At 38.8% G+C, this 21,082-nt stretch overlaps 1 protein-coding gene across 2 annotated transcripts in view; it reads right to left on the reverse strand.

Annotated features, from left to right (window-relative positions):
* Nucleotides 1–21,082, reverse strand: part of NTRK2 (neurotrophic receptor tyrosine kinase 2) — a 351,452-nt gene that overhangs the window by 286,839 nt on the left and 43,531 nt on the right. For both annotated transcript variants that reach the window (XM_058672627.1, XM_058672628.1), the window contains exons 7-8: nucleotides 3,925–4,061; nucleotides 3,356–3,488 (exon numbers count right to left, since the gene is read on the reverse strand). In XM_058672627.1, coding sequence (XP_058528610.1) covers nucleotides 3,356–3,488; nucleotides 3,925–4,061 — 270 coding nt within the window. The remainder of the gene's footprint in view (nucleotides 1–3,355; nucleotides 3,489–3,924; nucleotides 4,062–21,082) is intronic.

Here is a 21,082-nt window from a genome sequence, read left to right on the forward strand (position 1 = left end):
TTCACCGCATCTCCAGATTTCTTAGAGGATTTTATTCAACCAGTGTTTGGTTTAAGAAAACACACAACCAGCAACTTTGAAATCCACTGATACTTTGCAGTATCATAAAGGTTGATTTAATTTCCTACAGAGATTTCAGAAAGTCTACCTTCTCTGCTCTACTTAAGACCCATGCATTACACTCAGGTTTCAAATTTCTTCAGTCTAAATGAGAATCGAACCCAAACATGTCTTAGATTTCTAACAGTGGAAAGGAGTCATGTAAAGTTTACCTTGGTTTCTACATATTAACCTTGTTAAAATAGTGTATACCTGATATATAACCATAAATAGTGAGACACCATTTTAGGACCTCTTTTCCAAATGATACAAATAACCAAAAAGTGACTTTGTAAGTTTTAGCTACAGTCTTGATCTCATGTAATTTTTCTAAAACAGAACAAACTACTGAACTCAGTGGAAGACTCTGATGGTGCAGAATAACTATCATCAAGCATGATAAATAGATGCTTCTCACATTTGTAAATGTCAAAAACTGCTTAAAATAATTATATTATAGTATGACCATTTTGTTATGAATCTATATGTCACTGATCTGATCCTTTAAGAATGTCTGAGGTTTAATCTAAGCCAGACAAACAGAATAGAAGATTATTTCCACGGTAAGTTTAAAGCACTCTATGATTTGAGAAAAACAAAACAAGGAGTATCTTTTAAGCAGAGAACTTATACTGAATGTGTGTGTTAAAAATAGCTCATCATTTTCTTGTTTTAGTGTGATCTTACTTTGACCATCCTAAACAAGGAACAGAGAAAGCCATTGAGATGTGACAGCATCATTTTTCAGAAGAAAAAACCAAAGCCCAGTAAGATTAAGAAAACTAATCAAGGTTCCTGAGGGAGGCGGCTCTGGAACAGGAACCCAGGGCTGCTCATGTCTAGCACAGTAGCCCTTCCATTCTCTGCTTCTTGATGGCACTCAGTCATTACACCAAGAGAGGAACACACTCAATGGGCCTTTGCAATGAGTGTCCCGATCATCCTTCGTTCGTTATTTCTGCTCTTTACATCTCAACAGAAAAAAGTCAGTTCTTCAGACCAGGTGATCCTATAGATGCTAATCCAAGCTGAAGAAACACTTGGGTCTGAATCTTTTAGATCAAGCAGATAATCTGATGATACTCTGCTTTGTTTTCACATAAATACTCCTGAATAAGACTCAAGACAAAGCAAAGCACATAATTAACCTAATTCACATTCACATTCTACAGGAAGAGTTCCAGCTGCCTGCTGAAATTTCTCACACTGGAGTTGGCGGTTATTAAACTCAACCAATGCATACTGCCTTACATTTCAAGAAATGCAGTATTAAAAAAAATAATAAAATAAAAATTATAAACAAAATAAACACATGAAAAAAAGAAGAAATGCAGTATTGAGAACTTAAAATTTGCTAAGTTTAACCATTTCCCTTTATCATGGATTTGTCAGAGGCCTTGTCCCAGTAATCTTTGGAGAGTAAATTAGTATGTAATTGAAATGTGTACAGATCAGAAGATTCACATACTTGCAGGTCTGAATCACAAGCCAGACACACCCAGGGCCACACGTGGAGGCAGGGAAGGGAAGACACACTCACCTTCCACCCCCAACCTGCTCCCTCAATGCCCACTGCCAATTCTTCCTTCCACAATGCTTGTATGAGCATTTGGTGAGATGTGATTTAAGGATACAGAATTGGATGCTAGTTATATATATTTGGCTGTAAATGATTTCGGGCTTCCAGGTGGGCCAAAAATGAGATAACAATGATAATGATACACTATTACTGGGCACAGTTAGAGACACTGGAATGACAAAGGACCTTGGCCAGTGATTTCAGTCATTCAGTCCCATAATCACACACTGAACATATGATAGAAGTTAGCACTAATTAGAGTGTCAACACTAGCTGTACTCATACGCCCACATAGGCACTTATGTTTGTCATCCACATGCTAACCCAAACAGTGTAAGATCTCATTAACCTATAACAGCTTAGAACTTGCAATGATATAAAATACCTATATTATCCATGTGACTTCATTGAATATGTGTTCACATTGAACAGCATAGTCTGGAACTTAAAGCTATATGTTATGGTGCAAGTCTTTAGCACACCAGTTAAGAGGCCAGTTGAGATGGTCAATATAGCATTTCAAACTCTCTGGGTTCCCATGCCTAGTTCTGCTCCCGATTCCATCCGCCTGCCAATGCAAACCCCGGGAAACAGCAGGCAATGACTGACGCGGTTGTGTCCACCCACAATGGAGACCAGAACTAAGTTCCTGGCCTCCCTTGTAGATATTTGAGGACTAAACAGAGAAAGGGAGTATTTTATTTTTCAAATCAACAAATAAATAAAATTTTAAATATATATTGCAATATTTATGATACTAAAAATTGATGCACATTATACTCAACTTAGAAACACGGACATCGGGCCCAGCAGCGTGGCCTAGCGGTAAAATTATCGCCTTGAAAGCCCCGGGATCCTATATAGGCACCGGTTCTAATCCCAGCAGCTCCACTTCCCATCCAGCTCCCTGCTTGTGGCGTGGGAAAGCAGTTGAGGAAGGCCCAAGGCTTTGGGACCCTGCACCTGCTTGGGAGACCCGGAAGAGGTTCCAGGTTCCCGGCTTCGGATCAGCGCAGCGCCGGCCATTGTGGCTCACTTGGGGAGCGAATCATCAGACGGAAGATCTTCCTCTCTGTCTCTCCTCTCTGTATATCTGACTTTGTAATAAAAATAAATAAATTAAAAAAAAAAAAGAAACACTGGTATCTTACACCTTGGCTTTAATATACACAGAAATGTAAAACAACAGCGATGTATTTTCCATGGGTGTTAATAATTATTAGTAGTTGAAGTAAGATTCCTTTTATCTTCCATTAGAAACCAGACTGATGATGTTTTATTGGGTCAATAGACAATTACTACACTTGCAAACAACCACCAATGCTCTTGATATTACAACTTTAAACTTTCCTATTGCTTTCACAGAGGAAAAGGTTGTAAGAAACTGCTTTATCAAACTTTAAGGTATATCACTAATAAAAGGGAATAATAAACTCCAAATATGTTCTATTAGAAAAAGACAGGGAATGGTACACAAAGACAAAGTCAAGGAGGGCAAGAGATAACATAGAAAGAGAGCAAGTGGAAGATGCTGGCAATGCCTCTTAATTAAGTATGCACAGAATAGTGCAGATATTTTGTAAACAAACTTAAGCAGCACCCACAGTGCCCAAATAATAAATGTGGAATGTCCATGATCATTCGCTATTAAAAACACATGCTGGTCTGATTACGTACAGTGCACAGTGAGGTTGACAGAATCTTGATCTTCTCCTACAAGGTTTTCTGCTACACAAGAGATTTGCTTTCCACTGTCATCAGATGAAATGTTAGTGATCCTTAAAGAGCCCTGTGTGTGGCTTGTTTCATTCTACAAATGAATGAACAGGCAAAAAATACTGGTTAGAATTCAACATTTTGAGGTTTTATATATAACATTAAGAAAGCTGAAGTCAAATTCAGGGCTCAAAGGAAATCATTCTGTCATTTTAGGTGCAAAGTGGGTAATAAGTGAGAATCACTTAATTCTTGAATTTCTCCCTACCTTCTTCAAAGTGAAAGAAGCCATCAAGAAAGCCTCTCATCTTGATCACTCACACAAAGTCACTGGGGCTGTACAATGATTCCCCTCTTAATGGGGAATATAGAACTATAATGTAAACTCACATGAATTTTTGCTGATCAAGAATAAACTCACTATAAATTCTACATGTACTAGTAAATCATCCTCACTAGGCTGAATTCAGTCCTAAGTTCTGAAACACTTGCTGTCTCTCCACTGAGGCTGGGTCAAGCCCAAGTCTTACCATGTGTTTGGAAACCAGATTACCGACATCCCAGTACAAATTAGGAACTGGATCGCCTGTCACGCTGCAAGACAATGTGATAGACTTCCCTTCCTCCACAGTGAGATTGGATGCAGCCAAACTGGCAGACGGCAAACCTATGGAACAAGAAAAGTCAACAGTCATGCACAAATGGCTAAACCGGGCAAGACAATGAAAACTCTTTATGTCTTGAAATCAATCTTTTTTTTTTTCTGCAACAGATTTGTGTTGTTCTGAAAAGATGTACAGTGAATCAGTTCTGTCAAAGTAATGTTGATCAAAACATGTAGGGTAACAATAATGGAAAAGGAATCCTGTGCATTTCATATCAAAGAATAGTAGTTTTACATCAAAATACACTTGCATTTTGAGCTATGTCTTCTTTTTCTGCCCAAGTTACTCATTCAGTTTTTGGCACATAAACAGCCACTGTACAAGCATCTTACCTTGCCTGTTAGACCTGCCTCCTCCTATCCAGTTTACTTTGGTCCAGAACACAAATGCAGAGGAGCATCTACATTTTAAAATACTTATTTAATTCAAATAAATCCAAATGAATGAATATTTATTTATTTATTTATTTATTTATTTGAAAGTCAAAGTTACAAAGAGAGAGGAAGGGAGAAAGAGACAAAGAGCCATCTTTCATATTCTGGTTCACTATCCAGGGTTTGGCCAGGCAAAGCCAGAACCCTGGAGCTTCATCCAGGTCTCCCACATGGATGCCAAGGCCCCAAATATTTGACCCATCTTCTGTTGCTTTTCCCAGACATTAATTGGAACCTGGATCTAAAGTGGATCAGCTAGGATCCCATCCAACCCCAATCGGATGCCACCATTGCAGAAGATAACTGCAACCAGTATCCACAGCACTGGCCCCAAGATGCATCACATTTTTAAGACATAAATTCACTTTTTGTCTTAAGTAACTCATAAATCTAACCATAAAAATAATTTGTAAAATCTAACCTAAAATTTGAACAAGTGTGATTATTGAAGCAAATGAAATGTTGAAATGTTTTTCAGAGATATGATTCTTGAACTATCACAGTATTAGAATGTCTCAAGAGCATAAATTATAGTTAAATACTATGAGTATACTAACAATATGAGTCTTTATCCAAAAGGAAACTTTCTTTTGGAAAAACTGCAAATGTGTTTATCAGATATTTTGAAACTTGTAAACGTAGATTTTTCTATCTTAAAAGAACATTATTTATGATACTTTAACATTTCAAAGGCTAAAAGTTGTTTTTATATCAATGCTGCTATCACTCCATCAACCTAACACACTTGTTGGGTGTCTATACTGCCCTACATTACAGAGGAATCCCAGTGTGTTCTACATAAAAGTGAGTCTCAGAAGGAGTGACAATATGTCAGGACCTGCCAACAGAATCAGGTTACATCCTTGATATCAGTAGCTCTGCTTGGGACTATGCTCATTCCAGCATCTATGTTCACTGCGATTCGTCATCAAGTCCCAAGTGACATGGGGTTCAGAAAAGACAATTTATCTTCAGCAGTAAGTTGCTCACCGCCCCACCCCCAACAGCCTCTGATCCACCAGCTTCCCCCTTGCCGCATGCACCCTTCTCTTCAGATGTACTTGTTACTATCAAAACCATGGTTCTTTATGATTAAAAATTAGTCTGGGGTAAAATTTGTAGATTTTGCCTCACACAATTTCCTCCCGTAGAAAAGGAAGCCCAAGAAGTTCTGACTTTCAGGGACTGCTAAGACCCCCTTCACAGCTCTTTTCGGAAGCATCCCTATGGAGTACTGCTATACGTTTCTCTGAATTTCAAAGAAGCCACCAGCACCATAGCCACCAGGGTAATGAATTAGGTACGAATAACCAAAGGAGAATATTTACAGCAGTACAATCTATAATGGCAAGCACACGGAAACAACCCAGATGCTCATTTAAAGAGGAGTGCAAAAAAGAGACTGCAGTACATCTACTCTATGGAATACTACTCAGCCATTAAAACTAAAAAAGAATGAAATTCTACCATTTGCAACAAAATGATCCCAAACAGAGACCGTTACGCTAATGAAATCAGCCAATTCCAAAAGGACAAACATCATATGTTCTCTCTCTTAAAAGGCAACCTTCATGCAAAATATAAGATCAATAGATACATAGGTAAACATGCATATACAAATAGTCATCTAAAGGAACTGTATAATAGAGACTATCATATTGAGATGTGAAGATAAAATGCAGTATGCATTCCTACTTTCAAATCAAAGATGGACTCCCAATGAAACTGCTAAATGTCTCTTTACAATACAATGCTAGACTCTGCCATTTTCCGTACCTATAATGTCAGAACACACTTATATAGCATAATGATGGATTTATGACTGTTTTTGAAGGACCATATTATTATAAAAATAGAGGGAAAATCAGTTGGGGGAGAGGGCTTGGGGAGAAAAGGAGGGAAAATCCAAGAGCCTGTGGATCTGTATTATAAAATCAATTAATTAATTAGCTAATTAAAGCAGAGCATAGTGTTCAGCAATGAGCTCTAGATCCTCAACATGGATTGAACTAATGTGACTTTGGAAGGGGTTCATTTTTTCCTCCTTTCTGCACATTTTCTTCACCATTTCATTTACCATTAGGCTTGACAATTTCTTAAGAAACATGGATTCAGTGACAAACCTCCGTGACACCTCAAGAGCATATTTTGTTTTATAAAAATCAGCTATATTATCATACAGCTTGGAGAATCTAAAATTCATTGGAGACTAAATATCGTTGTAAAGACTAAAATCCTTTGGAGAATCTACAACTTTAGAAAACTTATTATGAAATATTATAATAAATAGCCAAAATACTGTAATAAAACTGAGGTCCTGTTTCATCAAGTGACACTACTGCCTGCTCCCAGGGGCACCCACTTCAACTCTTAGAATTTCTGATATTGTTCTTCACATCATTCAATACCACACTGACATTTTCCTTTCTCATTTCTGTTTTTAGCTTTACCCACTGACCTCCTACCCTGGAAGATGAGAACCAGGTTCATTTTCATACAGTACTAGACGTCCCCACATCCTCACATCACAATCAACATGTCTGTCTCCACTTAATCCCTCACGCCATAAACACACATCATTTGGAGACCATGAAACTACACCGTCTAGAGGAAGATATAAAATTTGCTACATGTGTCTAAGCTTTACTGACAGCTAAGCTATCTACTATGCAATAGTTACCACATTTTGTCTAATTAATGAATATCAATTACAACAGAAGAATCAACTATAGTATGTAAATTTTCCTTATGTGCAACTAGGAAAGAAAAAATTGATAATCCAAACCAACGCAATGCTTTCTTACCACCTAGAACTCACATTATGTGGGTGTTGGCTTTTTCAAATAGGCCACTTACTTTTCTAACCCTTTCCTTAACTTCTAACCCTTTTCCATCATTGTTCTGTTTTCAGGGAGAATCCTTCATATTTACTTTGAACCTTGTTTCTTTTGACATATATTTCATTTCTAAAACTTGTTTTTTTTTCCCTGAATAGACTTTCCTCACAGTGCTCCATCTTTATTCTATGACCGCAAATGATTCATTCTCAACTATGTTTTTCACAATTGTTTCTCTTTCTTCCTCTCTTTGGTGGTTGTGTGTTTGTCACACTATAAGTATTCCTCAAATATGTGGAGATCTTTGGCTACTCACACATCTTTAGGAGTGGGTACAAGTAGACACACTGTGCATTTCTTTATTTTTTTTAAAGATTTATTTATTTTTATTACAAAGTCAGATATACAGAGAGGAGGACAGACAGACAGGAAGATCCTCCGTCCGGCAATCCACTCCCCAAGTGACTGCAATGGCCGACGCTGCGCCGATCCAAAGCCAGGAACCAGGAACCTCTTCCGGGTCTCCCACGCAGGTGCAGGGTCCCAAGGCTCTGGGCCGTCCTTGACTGCTTTCCCAGGCCACAAGCAGGGAGCTGGATGGGAAGTGGAGCTGCTGGGATTAGAACCAGCGCCCATATGGGATCCTGGGGTTTTCAAGGCGAGGACTTTAGCCGCTAGGCCATGCCGCCGGGCTCGATAATGTGCATTTATTAACTATCAGCTGTAGGATTACATCATTGACCTAAATACTGTAAACAGCCTAATGTCAGTGTCTCAGAGACAACTGAAAAAGAAACTGGCCAAATCATTTGGATAATATTCCTCCAAAATCCCACCTGGATGAGGAAGAATCTGGAAATATTTTATCACAATATGAATCTACCATTTTCTCTAAGATACCCAATATATCAGTTCTGTCTAAAAATATCTAGAAACTTTGTTTCATCCTATTTAGAGAAAAAAAAAATACCTGTAGTTTTCTCTTGAAAGGAGGAATAAGGCTGAAGTCCTTCAAACTGAATGACCTAAAACAGATTCATTCAGTAGGTAGTGTCACCTGAACTCTGACTTAAGGAGCTTTGTGGTGACCCTATAATTTCCCTTTGGCTTTCCATTGTCAACTTTTCACATTGTCATCATTCTGAACCTTCAAGTCAGTTATTCGCCATCCATCTGTTATTCCAGCTTGGAAGAATTTTTTCTGGTTTACTGATTCTCTCCCATTTTCTTTGTCCTTGTGCATTAATCAGTGGACTTTGAAGGGACTATGAGGGCTAGAGCCTACCACAGTGATTCTTACGGTCTTTCCCCACTGCCATCCAGACATCATCAAAGGAGCTTAGAGACAGTTCTCTTGGTATCACAGCTACAACTGTATTGAGTGAACTCTTTAGCCTTCATAGACAAATCTATAGTAGCTTGGAAACGCTAGGCAGAGAAGTTTGCAGTAAAGAGATTCTCAGTAGGAAACACTGTGCCACAATCTCATTTTTCCTTCTAAAATCGGGGTTTTTTCTTTTAACCTTAAGCTTACATAATTAAGAGCTCTAAAATGCTTAATTATAATAACAATATTAGCATTTAGGGGATTTTCACTGCATTCACAAACTCTTGTCAAGTACTATCTTGTTTTATTTAATCTTAACAATCTAGAAGATAAGTATTTTGTCCTCATTTAATTGACAAAAGACATGAATTTTGGAAAAGCAAAATAAACCTTCCAAAGTAACTGAACTATCTTTAGAGCTAGTATCTGAGGCCAAGGTTCAATATCCACCACTTTAGCACACTACTTTCCAAGGCTGCACATAATCATTTTAACACTGGTCATAAGTACGAACACCACTGCACATTCATGATCTAGAAATCTGTTCCACTTAAAAAGCAATTTTGTGTCTGTTTTGTGAGGGAAGATTGAGTCTTTTTATTTATAGAGAAATTATATCACCCTGTCATTGCAGTTTCCAAAGGAATCTGTAAAATTGGCCAAGTCTAGATCTTTTAAATGTAAAGTCTTCCACAAATGAGTAAGCATCTGACTCACGTTAATTCTACAGCGTTAATATGCTGGCCAAAAATTCAATAATGGAAAAAACAATCTGTACTTGAAATATCACTTGAGGTTTAATTAGCACAATAAAAATGAATTGGGAAGCATGAATAGCCAAGGCGGGATAAACCACTTGCCAGGCACTACTTCCTGGCTTAATAAGATTTGAAATCAGCACTAGAACAGAGCAAAGCCCGGCAGTGTTATCCAGAGCTTCTAGCAAGACTATAATGGGATTGGGACGCTAAGCATCACAGCCATAGCTCTTGGACTGCGGGGAACCTTGCTGGAACAGAACGATGATCAGCCTTTTACAGAGTCAGACACCTGTGCGTGTCTCTCGACCGGGATTTCTTCAGGAAGGACAATCAGCCTGTAATCTCAGCAGAAAGTCATCCACCATGCAGTGAGAGAGAAAAGTTTCCTTCAACCAGGGCTTTCCAAACTTTAATGTGCTCATGAGTCACCAGAAAAATCTTGCTAAAATATTGCGTCCTTTCCAGTAGATTTGGTTTAGAGCTTCAAAGTCTGAATTGCTTCCAAACTCCCTGTTCCACAGGCCACTCCTTGAGTACCAAGAGTTTAAACAACGGGTGATGGTCAATTGTGCATTTCTCTTTCTGCCACTATTATCCTGAAACTGATGGTCTGAGCCATCACACAATCCACAAGAATTTGGCTGAAGTATGTTTTCAGGAGTGGTAATTCCTTGAGATTCTCTTAGGCAGAAGAAGAATCCAAATAATAACATAGAAAGAAAAAGAATACTGTTTGTAAAACTGTTTGTACACAATGTACACAACCATCTCAAGATACTCTCTGCAAAGGGATTCAGGTGACTTGCATTGGCCACATCCTCCTCAGGCTTACACGAGGACAGAGCATAGACATTCAAAATGTGTCAGCAATCCAGCAATTCAGCAATGAAACAATTTGTCCAGTTAAGAATTGAGCAAAGAATCTGAGGAGACAGTGCTTAAAAAAAGAAATCTAAATGGTCAGAAAAGATGAGACAAAAAACTATCAGACTCACCAACCATCAGGGAAATGCAAATAAAAACCACAAGGATATATCACCTCAATCCTGTCAGAACAGATATTATCCATACCAGGAGAGGTGTGGAGAACAGGGAATTCTTGTACGCTGTTGATAGGAATATAAATTAGAATATCCACTATAAAAAAAAACAGTAAGAAAATTTCTTAAAATTCTAAAAATAGAACTGCCAGATGATCTAACGTTCTCACTACTGGATATATACCCTAAAGACCCAAACTGTTGTAGAAAGAGAAACTTGTCGCAGCATATATATCCCAGCACTATTCGCAATAGCTAAATCTTGGAATCAACTATAACTATCCCTTTGACTTGCAACACTTTTAATTATTTGAGATAAGTTGGCAAAAACATTTTTTAAAAGCATGAAAAATGGAATTAAAAGGTAAATTTTGGTGCAGAAAAATTTTTAAAACCACTCATGTTGTTTTACTTATATGTTCATAAACTTTTTGAAAATATCCCATATAAAATGTATACATATTTAAATTCAGATTCAGAATCTGAAAACAACCACTCATGTTGATGACCGCAATATCACTAATAGCTAGTACCTATAGAGTACTCAATATGTGTTATATTTTTAAATATTACCTTATTAGTAGTTCTAAAAATCCTAAATGACAGTGATATTCACACCCCTTTCAGATGGACAAGTTAAAGCTTATTAAATTGCACCACCACTGCACTAGTGAGGGTTGGCACTGATCCTGTTTCTGTTTCCTCCTGGCCTTAAATAACCGGCTGCTTCTCCACTGGCATTCTTCATGTCTCTTCTCCCATGAACGCACACTTCTTGGGAACTGCCACATTTGCCTGATTCTTTTTTGTTTGCTTGTTTGTTTACCAGGTTTTTCAACTACTAATCACAATGTATAGGTTTTCAGTTTCTTTCCCCCCAACCCAGGACATTTTGTGTGCATTGAATTTATATTAAGCTTTAGAAAATATTAACATTTCTGATTCTAAGTGCACAATTTTGAGGTTTTTTTAAAACTTGAATACTTACAACCTAAATAAGAGCTACCAACAGAACTAATTAAGCCAGATATCAGGCTGCAGTGTGACATCTAATAGTCACTAGTTGTCCATTACCAACTAAAATCCCCTCTTAACTATTTTATAAGGATTGTAAACTCAAGATATTCAAAATCCAATCCATGACTTGTCGCATCTATGTCTAGACTATTTCCATTTCTTTGTACCAGTTGCTCCTTTGCCATCCATCTGCTTGCATGAGCATAAAACTACAAGTCCCTTTTGATAGCAGATGCCCTGGCTCTTGTTCTCAAGCAATTATCAAGTCCTTTAACTTGACCTCCAAACTACCACAGGGGTTTGTATGCTTTTCTCATCTCTGTATGCATCTAAGAGGACACTGCATTTCTCCTTCAGCCTTTTGGTAGTCTCCTCTATTTTTCTGTTTTATTTATTTATAATTTTTTGTTGATATAAAGAGAACAGATGTCATGAATTCCATAAGCACAGTTTTAACAAGATAACCATACTCCCTCCTTCCTTTCTTCCTTCCCTCAATCCACCTTCTTTCTTTTCTGCTTAATTTCTGCAAAAACACAATTTCAGTCAACTCTATAATTGTGAGTTTTATCCATCACTAACCCACTAACCATGATATCCAACAAGTAAAAAAAAAACTTAAAAAAAGAAAGGCCAAATTTCCATAGGATCATAAAAAAGGGTTAAAAATAGCAATCAAATCTCAAGATGTTGTTTCATTCCCACACATTATTTGCAGTCTACATTAACTACTACACATCAGAAATATATATGATATTTGTCTTTTGGGGACCAGCAACTTAGGAAGTCTAGCTTATAACCCTTTAACATGTAAAACTCAGTTTTGCAGCAAAGTGACATGGGTTAAATTTGGGTTTCATATTTCAGTCTTCACTAGGAAGGCTAGATTGTATTCTTTTTCTTTGTTTTTTTAATAAAAATGATGTATGTGTGTATGCATTAAAAATGCAGAGTGACAGGGAGAAAGAGGACAGAGAGAGAAAGATACCTATTACTTCACTACTCAAATGCCCACAGCAGACCAAGTTAAGCTAGGCTGAAGCCAGGAGCCAGAAATTCCATCTGCTTCTCCCATGTGGGTGGCAGGCACCCAAGTACTCGAGGCATCAGTCGCTGCCTTCCTGGGCATGCTGGCAGGAAGCTAGATCTGAAGCAGAATAGTCAGCACTGGAATCAGCATTCTGATACAGGATGTGGGTATGCCAGAAGTGGCTCTCCCTGCGACATTGTCTGCCCTGGACCTGATCCTTCTCGGCTCGTTCGGTGATCTTGAGCTCTCTTCACTTGAGGCTGTGCCATCATTCCATGTGCATAAGAACATTCAAGTCAAGTAAGAGTCTGTCTGCTCTGTCTTCTCTCATTTCTATTTGCAAACACATAAAGAACTGAAATATTGATCTGTTGATTCTTTCTCAGCAGAACATTAAAAGTCAAGACACTTCCCCCAGGCTTTCTACCTTTGTGATATACCCTCCCAATGTCTTTGTCTTCAAACCAGGTACATTGCACAATCAGGATTGATGCCAGAATGAGTCTCACCTACGTAAAAGCCAATACTTTACATCTGGTTGTTAAAAATGACAGAAAATAAACAAAAACACTTGCCAAGCTCAAACTGGAAATTGTGCCTCTATGCTTACATGAGCTGTGTCATGGCAATGCCCATCAGAACATAATTTCTAAATACAAAAATTTAAGCATCAGCTAACACCTTAAAAATAGCCTCATCTGGCATTCTAAAAAGATGAAGAAAAGCAATGATTCTCATTGCTAACAAAGTTAAAACAAAGCAGTATTCTAAAGTAGACTTTGTACATGATTTCCATAAAAAAGTTGAGCTATGAATCTAAGAAAACAGCATCTTATGCTAGTATGACTTCTACATAAATCATTACTATAATCTTTCCTTTTTATCTGTGAATATACACAGAGTAGAACTTTAGGCCTATTTGCCTGTTTTAAAACAAGCCAAAGATGGGATATGTACAACTACGCTACATAGGCATGTGTGCTTCAAACTATGGAAGAAACCAAAGATACACCTTAAAAAAGAAATTATGATAGTTTGACTCAAGGACCCTGACAAACGTCCTCCTGAGCCTCTGATAACTGGTTTGCACCAAAGTAGCATTTTATTTATGCATTTTAAGAACTCGCTATACTAAAAGTTTAAAGCCTGAAACAGTAGAAAACTGAAATTCTTTACAAGTAACCATGACATTAAAGGTAAGTCTAATTTAGTCCATGGAACGGCTAACAGTGTTTTACAGAGAGATTTCACAGTTCCTCATAAAACTAATGTACTACCACCTTCTATCCATTATGAGGCTATCAGTCTCTACAGGAAACACCAGTAAAATGAGTTGAAAGATTCTTTTGATATGACCCAGAGAAATCCTACTTTCCCTAAAGTATTTGCTATCTACTTATAACAGAGTATTTTCATCTACTATTAACACATCTCAAAGAAGCTGTCTTCCAGATAAGGTTTAATACATAATTACAGCATTAAAAAATTAAAACGTACACTACTCATTAGTAATGTTATTTGGCAAGAGGAAATAATTGAAAGGCTCCTCTGGCAAGACTAATGGCTGAAGGTTAACCAAGTGTACAGAAATTGAGTAGAAATTTTTTAGTATGCTACATGATAAATAATCTCATTAAAAACTTAGTGACTCGGGCCCGGCGGCGTGGCCTAGCAGCTAAAGTCCTCGCCTTGAACACCCCAGGATCCTATATGGGTGCCGGTTCTAATCCCGGAAGCTCCACTTCCCATCCAGCTCCCTGCTTGTGGGCTGGGAAAGCAGTTGAGGACAGCCCAGAGCCTTGGGACCCTGCACCTGCGTGGGAGACCCAGAAGAGGTTCCAGGTTCCCGGCTTCGGATTGGCACAGTACTGGCCGTTGCAGCTCACTTGGGGAGTGAATCATCGGATGGAAGATCTTCCTCTCTGTCTGTCGTCCTCTCTGTATATCTGACTTTGTAATAAAATAAATAAATCTTAAAAAAAAAAAACTTAGTGACAGGGGCATTTTTGTATGGAATCGTCCATCACATAACACAGCAAAAAATCCCTTTCTCTATTAGCACTTGCATCAGCCCGTATCAGAGTCAGCACCATTGCCCACAGCAGCCCTTAGTTCCAACTAATGCGGAAATTTTATGTAGTATCTTGCCCTGCAACTGATAATTTTTTAAAAGATTGAAAAAGACCTCATGGACAAACAGACCAATCTTAAAAAATTATATGAAACAACATCAAATTTACAAATTGATACAAAACAGCATCAAATTTATAATAATTAGGGAGGTACTATTGTAAAATACACTGAACACTTTTGACTGTTCTGCTAATGGGAGTGGTGCAGTTAAACTTCCCAGCCCCATCCACCAGATCCAATTTATGTCTCAGGGAAGAATGGAAAAATAGGCAAGGAAAACAGAAACAGCAAAATGTTATAACAAGGACTATTGACTAGAATAATAATTTAAGCTTGTTTTAGTTAACTGAAACACTCACATCACTATATTAAAAACCTGGTCCAATGTTATCATTAATATTACAAAATTCACACACTTGTTAATTGATCAGTTCCATCATTCATCAAATGCCTACCATGTTGAAGGGGTACCAAGGAAAATGAGTATGTGCATATTAAATGTGGAAACTTATTCTTCATATGAAACCATCACCCAAGGAAGGAACTTTTAAGAAAAATCCATTGCATAAAGGACAGAAATACCAATAACTGTTAAATCCAAATGGAAATGCTGCCAGTTGCAAACCAAATGCAATGACAATGGCTATTGGCAAATTGCTGATTTGCAGAAACCAAATACAAGAATGTATTCTCCGTCAATTCAGAGATAATAGATGAGTTTTATTTTTAAAAATATAGGTAAACAAAGATGAGCTATATATAACTGTCACTTTAACACAATGTATGTTTTGAAAGTGCATCTCAACGAGATACCCAGCTGACCACAAATCCATTTTTTTTCTCTAAGCAAGATAAGTATTTGAAAATATCCCATGTACTGTCCATTGTGAAATTCCAGAGAAAGACTTTACATTTTATAACATTGGTGTGTGCAATTTTCTGCTCAATTTATCTATCTCCTCTCTAACGAACCAAGTTGGAAAATTACTGCTGGAAATTTTATGACTAAGTCCCAGACTGAAGGTCCCCTGTTCATTCTACATCTCTAGGAATGATATAAATTAGTTCTAAACTCCAGAACTGCATTGCAAAATAAAAAACCATAGCACTGGTGAGGAAGAAGCTACGAGGGACCCTGTACAAGAGAAGGTGAGGAACAGGGAGGAAAAAAAAGAAGAGCCCCGACAGACACAACCAGTGTGTAATACTACAGGGTCAGGGATGAGCCAATCCAGAGAAGAAATGATTGCAGGACAGAGTGGAATCTTACTCAAGTGAAGCCACAGAGATTACATGATTAGAAAACAAAAGCTGTCAGAGGAATACACTTTCTATACCCCACCTGTGCTACCCTGAGCATCCAACCACAGCTGAAGTCACGTCCCTGCTGTTGGGCAGGTGGTTTGTGCCCCAGTGGTCCATTGGCTGGAGACTTGATCTCCAATACAGTGACGATGCTGAGAGCTGGTGAAACACGTAACAGGTGGGTCTCAGTGGGAGGTGATTAGGTCACTGGGAAGAGACTGAGGCAGTTACCACGGCTTCTGGTTAGTGCTCTAGATAAAGCAAGCCTGCCCCCCTTGTCCATCCTCATTCCCTCCCTGTGATTCCTCCTGCATGACTGTGAACTTAAAGAACTCTGTTTTTATAATATAGGGGAAACAAATATAGAGGAAATCAACAGGGAGAGGAGTTTTGGGGAGAGGGAGGGGAAAGCTTTGTATCATAAAATAAATAAATAATTAACATTAAATAATTAACATAATTAATAATAATTAATAATTAAAATAAATAATTAATTTAAAAAGATAATTCCTAAATGTGAATGTGTGTGTGTGTGTGCGTGCACGTGAATGTGTGTGTGTGTACACACTAAGCCTCAGGTATTTTATTATGGCAATGAATAACGGACTAACACCTTCCAAGTGCAGACAATGGGTGTAAACTACAGGCAAAAAGTTCAGCACTGGTGACCCCACAAATATGAAGTGAAGCCCAGTATGAGAAAGACCTGAGCTCAGCCATCAAACTGGAATCACTAGAGGACAGTGCTGTAAAGCAGTGGGTTGAACTGCTGCCCGCGACAACTGCACTGATTTCAATCCTGGCTGCTTTGTTTCTGATCCTGCTTCCTGCTAATGTTCCTGAGAAGGCCTAAGAATGACTCCAGTAATTGGGCTTCTGATATTCATGTGGGCAACTCAGATGGAGCTTCTGGCTCCTGGCTTTGAACTGCCTTTCAAATGAGTTTTTAAAAGTACATGTTTCTAAAAAAATGAATTGCTAAAGGGTAAAAAAAATTAAAAATTTAGTAGTTGAAGAAATTGCTGATAAACAAAATGAGTATAAACCAATTCTCCCTTGATACAGCACAGAGAAAATATTAAAGGAAGGCGAAGATGGATGGACAGTGGAGCCAGAAGTTTAAGTGTTTACCTCATGAGCATTCCTGAATGGGAGGGTAAATGGCAGGAAGACACAGAGCAAATAAAAGAACGTTTGCGCAGACCTGAAGACACAAAGCCACATACTGCAATGGTACCTCTCACATCAAACACAACTGAAAACAAACCCAATCTCTAACATGTTACATGGTGGTGACATTTAGGGAAAACCAAGGATAAGGAGAAAATCCTCAAGGTTCCTAGTGGAGAAAGGAAAGCAAAGGTTGCCTAGCAAGACACAAGCAGCAGACTGACCTCACACCTCACCTAAGCGAAATACACAGTAGCCCGACAGCCACAAATCCTGGGACTTCTAACTCAGCAAATCCCACCGAAGAGGAAAAAAATGGAGCCAGTTGTCCATCAGGCAAAAGCATGGATTTAATTTATTTATTTTTATTTATTTAAAGAAAATAATAGAAAATACTCTCTTGCAGAAAGAATGCTCAACCCAAGGTGAGGTTTTATGACATAAAAAACAATGGCACAAAAAGAAATAGGAAATCTTCAAAAAGGTCAAGCAACTATCTGAACAAAATAAAACTCCAAATGGAAGCAGTCTTAGGGAAAGGAAGGGAAGGAAAGAGAAGGGTTGGGAAAGGGAGGGGAGGGGAGGGGAGGGGAGGGGAGGGGAGGGGAGGGGAGGGGAGGGAAGCGAAAGGAAGGGAAGGGAAGGGAAACCACCTTTCCCTGTCTTGTTAGGGGTTATCTCTAGACACCTATAGAAATATGTGTTTAAATATGTGCAGTAAATATTTCTGCTTTGTATGTTTTCCAAAAGAAGAAATAAAGGGATAACTTTCAAAAATAAGAAGCAGTGAACGCTATCAATGAAAAGAAAAAAGCCTATAGAAAATAAGCAAATAGTATAAATAGGCAATTCACTAAGGCACAAACGTTCTATGCAAGATAATCAGTAGTAAATAGAAAAATACAAATTAAAAACAATAACAGCAGTTTTGGAAACATAAAAGCTATTTAGTTTGCTAATATCAATGGTCACACTCCAAAAGTGGCTGCAGGTGATATCCCCACTAAAAAAAAAAAAATAGGTTCAGGCTCAGCACCATAGCCTAGTAGCTAACACCCTCACTTTGTATTGTGCTGGGATCCCTTATTGACACCAGTTCTTGTCCCAGCCACTCCACTTCCCATCCAGCTCCCTGCTTGTAGGCTGGGAAAGCAGCAGAGGATGGCCCAGGGCTTTGTACCCACATGGGATACCATGAAGAAGCTCCTGGCTCCTGGCTTTGGATCAGAGCAGCTCTGGCAGTTGCAAACACTTGGGGAGTGAACCAGTAGATGGAAGATATTTCTCTGTGTGGTGTGTCTCCTTTTCTCTGTAAAATATGACTTCCCAATAAAAATAAATAAATCTTAAAAGAAATATATGTGCAAATACACAAACTGAAAATTTGTGCTTTGTACCTGGTAATCTAAAGAATCTAAAGAACATAAGGAGAAAGAGCATGAATAAACACCTTGTATAAACATCTTGGTAGTGACGAAAAAGAGAAGACACAGCCCTGGGTGTGATGAAATCCCTATGGGAAGGTTAAGTGCTATCCTCTAAGGACCTGTGGGGGTGAGGAACAATCAGCTAAATGCCCACCAAAATGGAATATTTAAAGTCATTAAAATTTATCCTGCTGAAGTACACGCATTGCTTAAAAACCATAGACCCATGCCAAGTGGTATGGAAAGGTCAAGAGCAAGAGAAAGACAAGCTTAATGCATAAAGAAAAATATTTTCACCATAAAATTCATATTATTTGAGCAACTGAAAATAAGTAAAAATACAAAGAATAAAAAGAAAGAAAGAAAAAAGTTGAACACATAAACAGTGATTGAAAATACTCCTTGTCAATTTACCTGGCACATTCTTTTATAATGTGGCTCATTGAAAAGCATGTGACACTGAAATGAGGCCTGAGTGTTACCATGAATGTAACTGTTCCGTCCTGATGATCAATCAAATCTATGCCCTCAGCCCCCAAAACATCACGCTCATCCTCGCAAGACAATGGCTGATTTCGAAGCAACAGAAGTTAAAAATCATCAAACACTAACACAATGAGTAGGAAAGGAGAGGACCAGTTCACTCCCTAAGCCTCCCCTACCTACCCAATCACAAGGCCTATCAACATCACACAGGCTGGGGTACGTCGGCAGAAGGCTGTCCAAACAGTAGTGTCAAAGATTAAAACTGAAAAGCCCAGAAATGGTTTCCGGCAAGGGCAAAGAAGACATCCATAAAGACCGCATGTGTGAAACCAGAGCAGGCATCAGCTGCCTTCTCTCTTGGCCTCTCCATGGTTGTTGAGCCAATGTGGCCAGAATAGCTGTGGGGACAGGGGAGCCAGCCAAAAGGCCAGCTGACTCCACAGTGATTTTCTTGTCCCTCTAGGCAATATCTCTCCACGGTGCACATTGGTACCACAACAGAGATCAATTATGCTCTTACCAATCGGGAAAAGTGCTATATTAAGAGCTGAGGGGGAGCTTTGTTAAAGTGTTCACTAACAAAGGAAACGGAGGGCAGTGAGGAGAAGACACAGCCCTGGGTGTCATGAAATCCCTATGGGAAGGTTAAGTGCTATCCTCTAAGGACCTGTGGGGGTGAGGAACAAGCATTCCTTTTGACTTTCATTACTTCCCATTAAGACAGGAGCAAACCTCAAACAGTAGGACCTTCTGAAAACAAACAGCCCATCAGTTATGCTTAATAACCAAGTCCCATGTGGTCAAGAATCAACGGCTCTACGGCTCCATGCAGTGTCACCAGCCACAAAGGCATCAGACGCAGCACAGGCGAATCGTGGACTTCCTTCCCGATTGCTAAATGACTGCAATGGCCACATGGAAGTACCACACCGTGGGAATTGTGGAGGCATGTCACAGGGAAAGAGGTAGAACGAACCACACTGGTACTGCTGTGGCACTTGCACAAAAGTGCAATTCTGCCAATCCTGTGCCTTTTGTAAGTCTTCCGATGAAAATGCAGACCATAGAAGTGTAGGACAGCAGTCATGCAGGGGTCATAAACACAGACACGAAGAAAAACACAGTTCAAGGGAAGATGTAGGAGACCTTCATCAGGAGATAGACATTAGGCAGTCTACATGAATGTACTAGACCAGTCTACATGAATGTACTAGATCGAACTGCAAGCACTAGTGCCACCAGGACACCTTCTCTCCATGACCCCCATGCACTGCATAACCAGACAACAACCAAGTGCATGAGGGCTTCGAAAAGTTCATGGAAAAGTGGAATTAAAAGTAAATTTATTAGGCCTGGCATGATGATTCAATTTAGCTAATCTTCCCCCTTTTAGCACAGGCATTTTATACAGGCACCAGTTCCTGTTCCAGCTGCTCCAACTCCCTTCTTGTGGCCTGAGAAAATAGCAGGGAATGGCCCAAAGCCTTGGGACCCAGGACCCATATCAGAGACCTGAAAGAGGCTTCTGGCTCCTGGCTTCAGATTGGCTCAGCCCCAGTCATTGCAGCCATTTGGGGAGTGAATCAGCAGACGGAAGATCTTCCCATTTCTCCTCTCTGTAAATCTGCTTTTCCAATAAAAAATAAATAAATCTTTTTAAAAAGGTAAATTTATTTTCCAGCAAAAAAAAAAAAGATGTTGGGAATTTTTGCAGTTTTTCCACACAAAGGTTTCCAGTTCCCAGTGAACTTTTTGAAGACATCTTGTATTAATAGCTAGTGAAATTTCACATTCTCAGCAGGTGGTTTTGGGATGGGTGTGAGGATGTGCGGTGGATAAATGAATGATAGATGGATAGGTAGATGAATGGATGGGTGAATGGGTAAACAAATAAACAAACCAAAGAATAAGTAGTGCAATTTTCCTGCATACATTTTAAAGTCATCCATTCGGGCTGACTCTTCTACTTGCAAAAACACACAACAAAGTTGTTCCCAGCCGATTTTTGCTCACTGCACACAGATGTGGTCTGCGCCTCTGGAGACACGAGCAGCAT

Source organism: Ochotona princeps, chromosome 14 (assembly GCF_030435755.1).
Source record: "Ochotona princeps isolate mOchPri1 chromosome 14, mOchPri1.hap1, whole genome shotgun sequence".
In the NCBI taxonomy this organism is placed as follows: Eukaryota; Metazoa; Chordata; class Mammalia; order Lagomorpha; family Ochotonidae; genus Ochotona; species Ochotona princeps.